Source organism: Tachysurus vachellii, chromosome 10, assembly GCF_030014155.1.
Source record: "Tachysurus vachellii isolate PV-2020 chromosome 10, HZAU_Pvac_v1, whole genome shotgun sequence".
NCBI lineage: Eukaryota > Metazoa > Chordata > Actinopteri > Siluriformes > Bagridae > Tachysurus > Tachysurus vachellii.
In genome coordinates, this window is record NC_083469.1 from 7,949,358 (window position 1) to 7,965,081 (window position 15,724).

The 15,724-nt window shown below is 37.2% G+C and overlaps 1 protein-coding gene across 1 annotated transcript in view; it reads left to right on the top strand.

The window, feature by feature from the left end:
* alk (ALK receptor tyrosine kinase) overlaps nucleotides 1–15,724 on the top strand; it is a 442,935-nt gene that overhangs the window by 377,319 nt on the left and 49,892 nt on the right. Inside the window, exons 7-8 of the mRNA XM_060879161.1 lie at nucleotides 8,413–8,538; nucleotides 14,840–14,968. Coding sequence (XP_060735144.1) covers nucleotides 8,413–8,538; nucleotides 14,840–14,968 — 255 coding nt within the window. The remainder of the gene's footprint in view (nucleotides 1–8,412; nucleotides 8,539–14,839; nucleotides 14,969–15,724) is intronic.

Below are 15,724 nucleotides of genomic sequence, written 5' to 3' on the forward strand. Positions count from 1 at the left end.
AGCACACACCAGGAATATCCAAAGAACAACGTTATTAAGGACAAGTAATGGTTTAGTACACAGGTTTTTAAGTTGTTTTCTCAACTAATCTGCAACCAGGGTTTAATTTTTGTGATACTGTTCCTTTTAACTTTAGTTCGCTTGGTTTCACATTGCAACGGTTCTGTGTACTGAAATTGCCTGCATGCACGAGTGATTCAAATATATGCCATCTCTCAAGTCCTTTTGCTTATCATCTAGTCATCCAGACTGCCAAAACGTCAAATGGCTCACTGGGAAAAGACCTGTATATGTTTAAATAATTTTACACATGCCTTTCCCAGGAATGGAAATGATTCCATACTATACTGTACATAGTTTAGTCTTTTTACTCGACCACTGGATTGTGAGTAGTAGCCAGAAGACAGATTGAATTGAATGTTCAGCTGATTGCATAATTCATTTCACACATGGGAAGTGAATTTGACTTCCCTATCTATGTATGATATTCTCTGGACATGTGTGCGGTTTGAAAGTTTAATAAGATTGCAGCTGTTTCCATTGGAGTTGACAGTTTGGGTAAGTGAATTAGTCAGGAGGTGTTTGAGAAATGGTCGGTAAAGACACTTTCAAAACTGGCACATCATTCATGGTCAGTTGGAATATGTGATCATGGTCTTTGGGGAATTGGCAAAGCATACAATTTTGCAACAGTTACATGCCTAAGAGAATGTATATGTCCATAAATATTATAGGAATTTACATACCACTCAAAATCTCAGGATCTTGATTGCCACCAGCAAACATTACTCATGACATTGTTCTTTGGCTGCCTGCCAGTCTAGAAGGCAAACGGTTATGGACCTACTGGATTACTTGCAGGGGTTATAGACCTATTGGATTAGTCCTATGAGTGTTTTTATCATCTCTAAAAGGACTTAAGGTGGTTAGGTTTCATTTTGTTTGGCTTGTCTGATGTTTTTCATCAGTGACCACTCCATACCAAACCCAAAGCTAGTTAGAATCATGCTCACAAGAACAACAATCTATCAGTGTGGTCTTCATAGCTAACAGCTCTCTGTCTACCAACATGGTCTTATTTGTGTTGAATTAGCTTACAAGGGAAGAGGGCATAATGCAGCATTTTATGGGTTGAAAGGATCTTTGGGGTATCTTTGCTCCAGTTTTTCTATTTCAGGTATCTACATTGGGTTTGTTTGGGGTTTTATCTGGGTGTCTGAAAATGAACCCTAATCTCCAGTTGACAGTTGACATTTCTTAGGAACCTTCTAAACACCGGATAGACATTTTGAATATTTCAACCATATCATCATAGTGACTAAAGTGGCATCTTTGCATGGCATAATTTTTTTCATTTGTCTCTTTGCGACAACTAAAAAAACTATTATTTTGTAGTTTGTATTTCTCTCCGGTTCAATTTTAAAATCTGTTCTTAAGATGTTGGAATGATTTCATGATATCATTCAATCTGTTATAATACATTCAAGGAGAGACTATGGATAGGTGTTGCTTTGAGGAGTTGTGTTACCTGGTAAGAAGTCTATTTGTTTTGCTGAAAACGCCCTCCAGGTTCTTGTATTCAATTGGGATTTCCAGGACCAGGTCAAAATCTGGGTTCTTTATGTGTGTTACAAAGCATAACATGATTCATGACTCCAGGCAGCCATTCCTCCTTGGACTGAAGAAATGGTGGGGCTATGCTGCTTCAACAAATGGAACCTTTTCTTTCACTATGGTGATCATGAATCACATGGTCTCTGAATAAAACAGGCCAGTTTTTACATTCATTTGGCTTGCACTTTCAGTAATCTTGCCTGAACCCTCAGGGCAACCATCCAGAACTTGTACATGGATATTGGGAGCGCAGGGAATTAAGGCTTGAATTGAGGCTTGCCAGAACTTAGTTACCAGCTGCTGTTTTACTTTAGGTTGAGGTCTGCTTCAAGGTGACCCTTTTCTCTACAATACACATAGTGTCCTTTAAGCCTTTGCTCTTTTTATTTGTCCCTTGTTTGATCCAGTGCACTTGCATGGCTTCTTCTCCAGAGAAGCTGTTGGTTGGTTTCCAACCGAACATGTTGTGTGACTGAGATTGTCAATACGAATGGCTACTTGAATGGTCTATGCCAATGAGAGGTTGTGATCTTACAAAAAATGCTATTTCTGCATTCTATACAAAGCTGTACCGAAACTCCAGCACCCCTCATTCTCACTTCGACAATCTAAGGACCAAATTGGGTTCACTGAATATTTTTCTTGTCTGTTGCCCAGTATCTTTTCCAGAAGTTAAGTGATCAAAAACCTCCAGAAATAATTGTTCAGCCTGCTCATAAAGAAGGTGGTTGGCTAATTGGTGGCTCATGCCACAAAGCATTTAAGACCTTTTGCATTTTCCATGTGTTGTGTTCTATGATATTTTCCAGTCTTTGCATTTGTGTTATCGTTTTATTTTGGAGGATTGCTTTTAATTCTTAGCATTGTTAGCCATGTTAAATGTTTTAAGTGACACACCGACCTGCAAGGATTAAGAGGTTGAGACTGTTCCATAGCACAGTTGACCAAGTCACTCTAGCTTAGATTCCGTTAACTGACATTGTTGGAAATGTATTTCAAGTTCTTTGATTCTGCACTGAAACTGCAAATTGAAACTGTCAGAACTCTGCTTAATCCACAGAGTGTTAAAGAGACAGTTTGAAAATCAATCACAGCACAGCAAGCATGAACAAAAGGGATATTTAAATAGCAAAAGTAAACCAAGGAAGACGAGAGAAAAAGTAATCAAAACACAACCAGGAACTTACAAAATACATCTGGCAAGACTTCGTAAAGTCTGGAGGCAAACATTGGTCCTTAGATAATATCAGTAAATGAGGTACAGGTGTGTAGTGAGCTTGAATACAGTGTTGATATTCAGGTGACGTTGCCCTCTGGAGGGCTGTAGGTGATACTGCATGTTTGGATGTTGCATTTATGTTGTGTGGTTATTCTGGATGATGATTGACTAACTGATAGAACTGTATAATACCGAGGTCACAATATAGGTACAAATATTTAGTTGAGAAACTTTATTATTATTATTATTATTATTATTATTATTATTATTAGGACTGTAACAGAAACAGAAAAGCGTAGGAATAATAGCGTTTCTTTTTTTTTCCTGTAATTTTTTCCAATGGTTGCCTAGATATATTTTCTGTGATATATCACTGCCTTTGGCAATAACATTTTCAGATTTCTAGTTTTAATCAAAACAAGTACCTTCACTGACTTCAACAACTACACTCCAAATATTATTTCCCATCAGTTTTCCTCAGTTGTGCAATTTTTAGCTAAATAAATTGTCTCTCAAAATAAAATCATGTACCATTTTAAAGACTGGTTGCAGTATCTCTGCTCGGTAAGTTTTTATTTTTCTATTCCTTCTTTGTCAGAGCCACAGTGAAACAGTCAGAGAGCAATGATGCTATGGTGTTTGCTGGCCAACCAACCGTGGCTTGGTACAGTTAATTGAATTCCAATTTGTATTCGATCAGTTGTCCTGAGGGAGAGGAGAGTGTGATTCATGGGCATTTATTTCAACTTTTCTTTCATTGTGTATGTGTCTGTAGCTTTGTTTCTTGTGCTCTAAGGTTTATCCAAATTAGAAAGCCCATGTTGATGTTTCAGAGAACATTGAGCGAATGCTTTGTAAACATGTCAGTGTTTTATGGCCTGTAATGGATGTCATGATAAAATTTCAGATATACAAAGCAGGGAAGCTTGTTGGTAATATTGTTGTTTCCTTTGAATATGGATCCTGAATATGTCAGGATCTAGCCCAGACTTTGACCATGTGATTTTTGTTTATGTTTCGTGTTCACGTGTCTGTCCCACCTCAGCACACCTGTCCCTTTAATGTCTTTAATATTTATCCGGAATCCTTGTTTTTTGTTGTTGTTTGTTTTATCTTTGTTGTGTCTGTGTTTGGTTTTGTTTGTTTTGTTTAATAAATCAGTTTTTTTGGCTATCCTGCATTTGGGTCTGTTTTTAACCCCGGGTTTCTGACAGTAGAAAACTGTGATAAACAAGTTTACCATTATTCATCTTTAAAACACGGTTCTATCTGGACATTTTGATATGTTGTTTAGCTTAGACGAAAAGGCTACATCATGTATCCTTGACAAATAGTGTTTATTCAGCTATCGATATTAGCTAACCATTATGTACAGCTTATATTTATAGATTAGCTACCAGAAATGTCACATCAACAGACTGGTAAATTATAAATATTGGAATTATTTAATGGTGTTAACACTGAAAACTTCATTTATGTAATGTATACTGTATACTGTAGACTAGCACCATAATGTCAGATTTGTCTCCACTATAAAATATGCGTTCTTTAAAAAACATTCTATTAACGTTCCGTTTTACGTTCTATCTAGCATCCTAAGATGCAAGTTTTTTTCTCAACCACTTCAGGATTTTTTTTGTGGCCACAAGACAGTATTCTGCTGGAATCTTTATTGCATTAATGGAAAGCTTCTAATGTTAAAAAATTACATTTTCATCTTTTCAGAGAAGTGATGCCAGGACAGGTTGTGGTGCAAGTGAGAAAAAGCAATGCATCTTGTTAGCGAGTGAATATAAAGAGATTTAATATTCCACAGTGAAATATAACTAGATAGCAACTTGGCTATATTTGGGACATTCACCAGTACACAACATGACATCATACTTCTGCAACTTCAACTTTTCCTGATTTTCAGCCTCTGAGCTACAGCAACAGCAAACCGGATCGCTAAACCGATCTTTGAATCGTTCTTACTGATAATAATCAATCCATTCTAGACAGCTGTCAAGTATGGAGAGTTGGTGGATGAAATGCAGGTGCAGTTGCAGTAAAAAGCGTTTTATAGAAAGAGCAGTCAGACAAATCCAAACCGTGAGTCCAAATCGAAATATAGGGAAAAAGGCAGAGGTCATCGATGGCTGGGATAATGCAAAACACACAAATCAGGTGACAGGAAAAAAGCGAGAACCAGAATAGTAACACAAAACCAAATGGCTAGACTTTTTTCAAGAAAGTGGTAACAATGAACATTTACATTGCTCCTAACACAGAAACACATGGGTTTGAATTTTGAAAATAGGTGAGACTAATTGGGAAACAATTAGAGAGGGAGACCCAATGACAGGAAATGGATGGAGACAAGACAGGAATAAAAAAAAAATATTTTTCTGAAACACGTCTAGCTGGAGCACCTAGCCTAATGTGTCACATATTTCTCACTTACAGCGTGAGGGAAAGAGATGTGACAATATGCTTCAGCCAGACACGGTTTCATTAAAAGAAAAAAAAAAAGAAGAGCAGCTCCTATTTTTTTAGTTACATTCAATGTTTTGGAAAGTCCAGGAAACCATCATCAGGTTATCTTATGTTAAAACAGCAAGAAACAGTACAAGAGTTTTCCTCTCTGAAGACTTTCATGTGAGGGAAAACCTAAAGTTACTGACCGTTAAAAAGCACTAACACTGGAGACTCCTGCTATAAATGCTAAACAAATGTTTCCTGTTCACTTTATCAGCAATTACTCACATTTTCTTTAATTCATTTGTGTGAAGCATTTACTATATATAAGTCTGTATGCATTGTTATTATAGAATTGAAAATACTGTTGCTGTAATAGAAAAGGAATTTATACCTATCTGTTGTATAATGTCACTTAATAGATAAGGGATTATGTTTTGTTTAGTTTTGTTTTATTTGATGGTTTGTTTTTCACCCGGTTGGAACATTACAATATTAGGACCAATCAGATCGCAAATTGTTAGATAAAGGAATGAAAACAACCCGATGATAAGCGATAAGTGCCGGACTTGTTAGTGGGTGTATATAAGAAGAGTTATGATTTATGAATTGAAATCATTTCAGTTGTAACATTCCAGCACTTAAATATAACTAGAGATAACAAACAACTGCGCTATTCACTGGTATGCAGTTTGATATTGAACTGTAACTGTGGCTTCGTGCGTACGAGATGTTCAGTCTCACTCCTGGGTTTTGGATTATTGCTTACTTATATAAGACGATCAGAGATAGAGTGTGTGAGAATGTGTTTTAGAGAGATGAGAGAGAGATGAGTGTGTGTGTGTGTGTGTTTTAGACAGCGAGTCAAAGCGTTCAGCTTTTATGTCTACTTCTAATGAAATCTGTTATCACTGGGGTCAAGGGCATTGTGGTCTACTAGACTGTCACGATAAAATCACTTCTCCTTTTTTTTAAGACTTTAAAAGGGAAGTAAAAATTATCTGAGGGCCTGTTTTTCTTTTCTCTTTTTTGCAGCTCCCTTTATCTCATTTAGTCGTAGATGAACCTGGGTATAAGCTTGTTTCATTTTTACACCTACAGACAGCTGGCTAGCATTTGCATAGATATGCAAAGTACCGGCTCTGTCTCATTGTGCTCACTGATGCTATCATTCGCCCAAGCACATAAATCCAGGCACCTCGCTTTACCTATCTGGTTGAATGTGCACAGTTTTCCTATTGTGACTGATATCACAAGGCTAACGTCCCGTATGCAAAAATTTCAAAAGGTAAAAAAAAAAAGTTGCCCTGTAAAATGCTTGTCTGTCTGGAACTGTTGTATTAATAATGCTACGTTATCCTTTCTAACCTTTTAAGTCTGTCTCACCGTTACATGAATGCAGTATGTCCTGTAGTATATGGTGTACAGGACAGGAAGGGTTTCTTCACTTTCTCCATTTCCAGCATGTGGCAGATACCCTTATTATTCATTACACCCATATTATTCTTACTTTCATTATTTAATTTTTATATAGCTGAGCAACTGAGGGTTAAGGGCCTTGCTCAGGGGCCCAACAGTGGCAGCTTGGTGGACCTGGGATCGAACTCACAACCTTCCCATTGGTAGCCCAACACCATAACCAAAATCTCTCTCTCTCTCTCTCTCTCTCTCTCTCTCTCTCTCTCTCTCTCTCTCTCTCTCTCTCTCTCTCTCTCCCTATCTCTCTCTCTCTCTCTCTCTCTCTCTCTCTCTCCCTATCTCTCTCTCTCTCTCTCTCTCTCTCTCTCTCTCTCTCTCTCTCTCACCCTATCTCTCTCTCACACACTCTCTCTCTCTCTCTCTCTCTCTCTCTCTCTCTCTCTCTCTCCCTATCTCTCTCTCTCTCTCTCTCTCTCTCTCTCTCTCTCTCTCTCACACTCTCTCTCTGCCATTACTTAGTTGCGAACACTTGGCAAGTATCCTCTGCTGTCATCTGTGGCTATAAAGAACCAGTGACTTTGCCTTTAAGTGCTTTTATGTTCCATTTCAATGGTGTTTCAGCTTAAGATAATGGTCGTGTATACACAGGCTTTTACCAATGATGTCTGATTTATATTTTGGCTCAGATGCTATTGGGTCAGAGAAAGCCTCTACACAGCCATTTCTTACACTTTTTCTCATCACCTGCTTTACGAGCGGTTACAAAAGCAAAGTAGATTTTCTCACTATTTTACATTCTTTAACTTTTTTTTCCAGATCAAATTTGGCTTATTCATCTTATGAAATTGAGTGATGAGGCTCTCGAATCTGATTTTCCCCTTTTATATTAATTTATATTGATGTATTATGTATTATCTCTGGAAAATTGTCCGTAGTGTGTGATTGCATGAGTGAATGAGTGTGTGTGTGTGCCCTGCGATGGGTTGGCACTCCGTCCAGGGTGTATCCTGCCTTGATGCCCAATGACGCCTGAGATAGGCACAGGCTCCCCGTGACCCGAGGTAGTTTGGATAAGCGGTAGAAAATGAGTGAGTGAGTGAGTGAGTGAGTGAGTATTATGTATTTTGTGTATCTGTTTTTGTTTTGTAGAAGTTATTAATCATCCTATCTATGTACATCCTATGAAACATCTTGGGTATGGCTTAGGACAGTCTGTGAACAGATCTTAAATTAATCAATCAATTGATCAATCAAGCAATCAGTCAATCAATCTTATATGGTGTATTTATGATATGAAATAACTAATCTGTTAACTCATACATGCCTTTGTATAAATGCTCATAAGTTCTTGTACTTGTATCTTGATTCTATTTCTAGAGGAATTTTCACACAGCTTTCTTTGTTTTGTATTTTAATTGTTTGATTTTTTTTAGCCAAGAATCCCTGTAACATTTGAATTGTTTTTTTAGAATCTATTTATTTATTTATTTATTTATTTATTTATTTGTTTGTTACTGACAAGCAAATATAGAAAACAAACATTTAATACAGATATTTATTTATTTATTTATTTAAATGTATCCTTATTATTCAGACCATGAAAGCCATTTTGTAAAACCGTATGTATGTATGTGTGTGTGTGTGTGTGTGTGTGTGTGTGTTTGTGTGTTTGCACGTGTGCTTCTGTCTCTCTCCCCATTCAGAGACCTCTCGAAACGTGACCTTTGAGGGCAGTTACCACTGCAAGCAGGGTCAGGAGATCAGTCTGGGACGCCTGTGTGACTTCACTCCTGATTGTGCTCAAGGGGACGATGAAGGAGAGCCTTGCCGTGAGTATTTCACCCACGGTGTATTACAAGGATGTTGGCATTTAGACAGAGTGCAGACAGTAGAAGGTAGAGAGCAGGGGATTTCTAATGAACACGTCATGGGTCATCCTTATGAACAAGAAGACCTGGCTGCTGTAGATGCAGCTGCTCTATATGAAGCACAGATCATCACGCACACTTTCAGGGGTGAAATCTATTACCGCTTTCACCTCTGACAATAGCTGCCCTCTATGCTCCTTCTCTCTTTCTATCTGTCTATCTTTCTTTCTCAATCAGATTCTCTCACTCTTTTGCTTTTTCTTTTGACCAAGAATTAGCATACTATTTCCTACTGCTTGTCTATAAAGGATTCTTGAGATGTTTTTTTTTTTCTTTCTGTCCTATAGCCGAATTCTAGCTATGCATGAAAAATACTGCTTGACTGGAAGATTTTTTTATCTTTTATAATTAACTCATGTAAGAAATATATTTTAATCTTAGGGAGATTTAAAAGTATAGTCACATTCTCAACCTAAATATATATGTAGTATTTGCCTTGAAGATAATATTGAGGCTTCCTCTCCAGTGACAAGCTATAGTACAATTTTCAATATTTTATATAGTTATAATAATATCTGTTTAGACATTTTTCACAATGTACAGTATATGCTTATCTAGAAAGAAAAGCATTTTTTAATCCAAGCAGAAGTCTGCTTGGTCTCCTAATCAATACACAATTGTCAGACTGTATCTGACTGCAGAAAGGACATTATTCATAATAACACTTTCTGGAGTTTATAACAGTTTATAATCACCCTACAGTGTCACCCAAATGAGGATGAGGTTCACTTTTGAGTCTGGTTCCTCTCAAGGTTTTTTCCTCTTCCATCTAAAGGAGTTTTTTTTTTGCTACAGTCATGGCAAACCAGTTACGGTATTTAATGCTGCAAATATGCAAATAAGACCGTTAAGTCAGGGATGGGAAATTACAGTGTTAACAAGGGTTAACTAGATTACACAGGATTATTTTTCCCTGCATCCATTTTTAACTGTTTCATATCTGAAAAGTCTTACAGTAGTGTATAATAGTGATTATTAATTACTGAGGAACTACTATAATATCACATCATTATTTAATTCTTAGTTAGTGGTCCCTGGGGGGCACGGTGGCTTAGTGGTTAGCACATTCGCCTCACACCTCCAGGGTTGGGGGTTCGATTCCCGCCTCCGCCTTGTGTGTGTGGAGTTTACATGTTCTCCCCGTGCCTCTCCTCGGGGAGAACATGTAAGAACACGGGGTTTCCTCCGGGTACTCCGGTTTCCTCCCCCGGTCCAAAGACATACATAGTAGGTTGATTGGCATCTCTGGAAAATTGTCCGTAGTGTGTGATTGCGTGAGTGAATGAGAGTGTGTGTGTGTGCCCTGCGATGGGTTGGCACTCCATCCAGGGTGTATCCTGCCTTGATGCCCGATGACACCTGAGACGCCTGAGGCACACTCTCCCCGTGACCCGAGGTAGTTCGGACAAGCGGTAGAAAATGAGTGAGAGAGAGAGTGAGTGTCCCCTGGTGGTCAAACGTCAGGATCCCACACACCCTCGTTGCCATGGTCTCGGGGTAATTCCCGGGCAGTTAAATAACCCAGTCACTGAGGAATTAAGTTTCAGTGCAGGTGCCAAGCCCGGATAACATGTTAGGTTTGCGTCAGGAAGGGCATCTAGAGTAAAGAACAATAACTTAAGTCTTAATGATTTATTTCGTTTAAGCATGAATTAATGAGCCGTAACGTAAGGTGCTACCAAAAGGTTACAGTAAACTCTATGGACTATATTTCAGAACCTTGTTGTGTTATTTTTTAAAACCTTTCCAAATTGTCTTTGGTGCCTTTCCAAATTGTGGCATTTTTCTCAGCATTTCTTCTCATTTTCACATCTTCTTCACTTCTGTGTCTGTCATAGATTCACCACATCCAGTTCAGGGCACAGTGACTGCCTCTATGCATGCCATTTGCTCTGTAGTTCTCTGTTCTTTTCTGCACCATCTTTCTGTCAAGCGTGTCAGTCATCTCATGCACAATACAGCAACCTCCAGAATTCACAAGACTTGTAGGTGTGATTTATGACCAAAAAAAAACAAAAACTATAATACATTCAGGTATTTCTGGCTGGTTGGATTTTTTTTCTTTTTATCTTTAGTTAAATGTTTAGTGTGTGTATTGACCGACTTTATCTCAGTCAGTCATTTTCCAACTGATTTTCTTTATCTCTGGTGCGAATGCTTTTAACAGACCAGGCTTCACCCATCACTGTGTGTACACACATTTACTATACAGATGCTTACAATAAATTAATGAAAATTTCATTGACATCTACAAACCTTTACAGCAACTTATTTATCTTAGATCTGGCAAAAGATTCAGTTATTTACATAGGAAATTCACATAAAATCTACAGAAACTTTGCTTTTGCATCCCAACCTACAGCTAGTCTGATTCCATATTATCACCCATACTACATGTGTTATAGCCAGTGTTGGGCAATAACGCGTAACGTTACTAGTAACGCGTTACTGTAACGCAGTTACTTTTAACAGTAACTAATACTCTAACGCATTACTTTTTAACTAAATTAACTCCGTTACTGTTACCATATGGTGCGGTTGGCCTACAGCCTAACCTGTTTACAGCAGCGACGCATTGTAGGATTGGTGGATGCCAAAAACACAAAGATGCCGCACTGTGGGCGTGTTTCCGTTTATTCAAGTATGTTCGGCAGTAATGGTGAGTCAAGGAGAGAGCAAGACGAGTTTCTCAAAGTGGAAATATGCTCATTATTTCACTTTAGTTGAGCATAAAGACAAAAACCTTTTAGTCAAATGTAAGCTGTGTCTTTCTGGTTCGAAGGTCTTATCCATTAATGGGAACATTAACAAACGTTCTTTAAAAAAGTAACTAAATAGTTACTTTTAACAGTAATGCATTACTTTTTGGTATAAGTAATTGAGTTACCTTTTGAATGAAGTAACTAGTAACTGTAACTAGTTACTATTTCTTAGTAACTAGCACAACACTGAATATAGCTACAAGATATTAAGTGTGTTACGATTCACATGCTATTTTCACAATTAGTAGAAACCCTACACTTTGTATTATATATGGTCCTGAAAATCCTTAACATATTCCTGATAATCCTTTTCTTAATTTAAACCTGTTTCTTTTATTCACTTGTATAGAGTGCTCTTCTTTGTTTTGATGATATGACAGTGCAGATGATCAAATCCTTATATTTATTTGACTGTAAAAAGATGATTGTCCCATTACATTATATAAACTAATTTTATCACATGTTTTGGATATTAAGTCAGGCTTTCAAAAATGAAAGTAATCCACAGCAAGATGAAGCAAAACTTCCAGTTAGGTTTACTCCCATTTTTATAGAAGTTTATAGAAAGTTCCTTTTGTTCCTTTTTACCCATCTTGATAATAGATAATAGTCTAATACTGTTGCATGACTTTAGCTAGCAATGTTTCAGACATCTTTAGGCAGACTGACTTTTGTTGTTGTTGTTGTTGTTGTTGTTTCTGCTGCAATACTGGGTTTATATATGACGTGATCTTTGCAGGCAGGCACAGAGCCAGGGCAAGGTTAGAAACTAGCATGAAAACATTTACACCGTGTAATCCTTAAACTAGAAATCATCTTACAGTGTGGGAGAATTTAATTTAACAGTGACATCAGGTGGGTTTTTCTTGGTATCGTGCGGCAGACTCAAGCGGCTTGTGTAGACGCAGGCCTTAATATCAAAATATTCACAAAATAGTAAATGTGAGCAGAATAGTTACAAAATTAGGAACAGGCAAAAGTATCAGGACTGGTTATAATAAAGGCAAAACAGAGCTTAACAGGATCAGAAGTTCGGAAACAAATCAAAACCTGGAAAACACATTTACAGCATTTGGCAGGCGAACATATTCAAAACAACTTACATTTATCTCATTTAGTGCGCTGAGAAATTCAATGTTAAGGGCCTTTCTCAGGGGCCGAGGAATGGCAGCTTGGTGGCCTCGGGATTTGAACTCAGGACCTTCCAATCACTAGTCCAACACTCGGTTACCACTTCCCACAGAATCAGAATAAATGACTTGAACTGAAACCAAGGGATACTGGTGAACATCAGTGGTGAACAACTGGTTAATGGGATAATGGTGAACATCAGTAAAAGTCTGGTGAATATAAACGTAGAAGTGGCTGGGCGTTGGAGTCCCATGGGATGTTGGAGAATTATGCAGCGTGACACTGGCCAGCAATTCATTCAATTCAGTGCAATTTTACTTGCTTTTAACAATGTAAATTTGGCACAAGGCAGCTTTATAGAAATAAACAAATATCAGGAGTTAAATTTTACATTTAAATTTATCCCTGAACAAGCAAGCGAGACAACAGCGGTAAGGAAAGACTCAAGGAGACACTATGCAGAAGAAACCTTGTAAGCAACCAGACTGAAAAGCGAACCCATCCTCACCTCATATTAGATTATAAATAATTTCCTTTCTATAATGCGTATGGTCAAAAGGTGTAATTGTGTAACCTGGAAATGTATTCTATTAAGCCTTAAACATAAATTATGAAACAACAAATTAAAAACAACAAATTAAAAAAACTTTCAGACTTTGGGCCCTACTTAAGAATTATGAAAAATTTAACATTAAAAGTCAGAGGAGAAGTAAACAGACCCAGCAGGTCATATATCAGCTTCCTGAGGGGATCTACTCATTCCCCTTCTTTTTTCTCCTGGTAAGCGCTCCACTGAAGGATGACACGAAGCTGGTCGATATGTTTACACTCTCCCAGTTAATGGTAGTCACCTTCGTTCTGCCTCGTCTCACCTCAGTGGTTGATTGGATGCTCTCGAATCATGCCTCGCTGATCATCGATATACACCAGAAGTAATCAGCTTCCTTCGGCTACATTAAAGGACAAAATACTAGTTACAGGCTTAAAGGATTTCAGAACGAATGTCTCTCTATTGATCGTTATGATATTTAAAGAAAAACAAAAATCTGACACTGGTTTAGTAAATTTGTTTCAACGTACAGTACCTGTCCACAATGCAGTCTGATTCAGACTCATAAGATTGTCTTCGTCACCTTGATGAATGAATCGACCGTGAACATCTTTCTCACGTCAAAGTCCACAGTGGGGGTTAATGGCTTATTTGATTGTGATAGGGATTTAAGAGTTTGTAATTTTTTCTAAAACATTTTCATAGTCAAACATTTTTAATAATGTCCCAATCCCTAAAATTCTGTGTAAGATTATCAACAAAGAGACAAACAAACTTCTCACATTGAAAGCCAACAGAGTCCTGACTCATTTTGCAGCCAGACGATCATTCATTCGTATATAGAGCAACAGCAGTATTGATTTACTTGGTTGTTTATTTGTTTGCATGTTCCCATAAACTGTACGGTAGCTATAGTTTAGTTATATGACGCTTATTTGACTTAACCCGGCTTAAATTAGCCAGCCAGGTTAATCAAGTCTCAATATACAGAATGCACACTGGTCTCGCACTGTTTGCACTAGTTTGCACACGATGCACTTTATGTGGCTAGGACAACTTACTTTAAGTCCTTAGCTCTGTGTTGTTTTGTGTACTGCGTCTTACTGCTGTATTGTTCTGTGTACTGTGTCAGTTATATATGTGACTTGACCTGACTTGACTTGACTTGACTTGACTTGACTTGACGTCTTCCTCCCAAATTGACTGAAGCTGGAATAATTAAAGCCAGACAATCGATTGCAGAAATATTTGTTAAATATAAACAAGTTTTTCTTTACCTTGTTGTTCAATTTATTTCTTCTTCTTCTTCTTCTTCTTCTTCTTCTTCTTCTTCTTCTTCTTCTTCCTTTTTTTTTAAATGAGGCACATATCAATCCTTAGAGCATTACACAAATCCACAATGATCCCCTGATAGACAAGGTGGTTACTAACAGGGCTTTCTTTTTTCGATTTTTTTCTTCTTGCATCACTTTTTCTCGCTTTAGCAACTCCAAGAAATAATCCTCATCTGCGTGCTGTCTTTGTTGTCTAAGAGTTCTTTAATAATGCAAGTGTCCAAAACATTCTCATCAAAGCACACATGCTCCAGTGCTTCAGGATCTAGTTGTTGTTTTTTCCTCTTTTTAATCTCTCTCTCTCGCTCTCTCTCTCTCTTTAGTTTGTTCTTGTTTCCCGAGTTGCTGTGTTTCCTAGCCTCTTCTCTCATCTTGTCCTTTTCACCTGTCTCTCTCTCTGTGTCTCTGCGTTCCTCTCCATGCAGGTCAGTTCCTTAACGGAAGCTATTGCTCTTTTGAAGAGGATGACTGTGGATGGCAGATGGTGTCAAGTTTAAACAAAGGAGTTCATCTTTCTCTGCCCAAAAAGCTTACAAACAGCTGTTCATCCTCAGGTAAGTTTCTATAACTCTTTAATTGGTGGAGCAAACACACACTTACACACAGTTATGACTGCAATTCCAATATACAGCGATCGTACGTTTGTTTTGAACAATTCCCTTTATCTTGAATGAATAAACTGAGTGTTTTTGTCATATAATATTCACAAGTGCTTTCAGTTTTATTTATTTATTTATTTATTTATTTATTTATTTATTTATTTAACAGTAGTTTTGACATTTGACATGAATGAAAACCAATTTCACTCATTCTGCAAGTATTCCTGAAACATATCTTTTTGTTTTAAAGACTTTCCACGCTTGACATTGTAAAGATAAGAGATTACACTCATGCTTCTGCTTTTATGCATGAGTTGTCTTAAAACATTAGAAGAGATAATACATCAAAATCATGTATAAATAAATAAAAAACCTGCACTTTTTAACTACAGTCATCCGTTCTGAGATCTGTTGTTTTTTTATCTTTACAGCTATTAGAATCTAAAATTTTAAAATAGATATTTCGTATATTTTATTTTGCTTCATGTGTGTTTGTTTTTTTTTTTTTAGAAAGATGATAGTCCTGTCTAGATTCTGTGGGAAACTGAATACCCTAAAATAAAATCAAAATAAAGATTATATTGGGAAACTTGAAAAATTTTACAATTACAGTGTATTAAATTTGTAGCTGTATGATGAGTCTCCAGTGTCATGATGTAATGATCAGTAAGTTTTCCACCAAGTTTATTATTATTATTATTATTATTATTA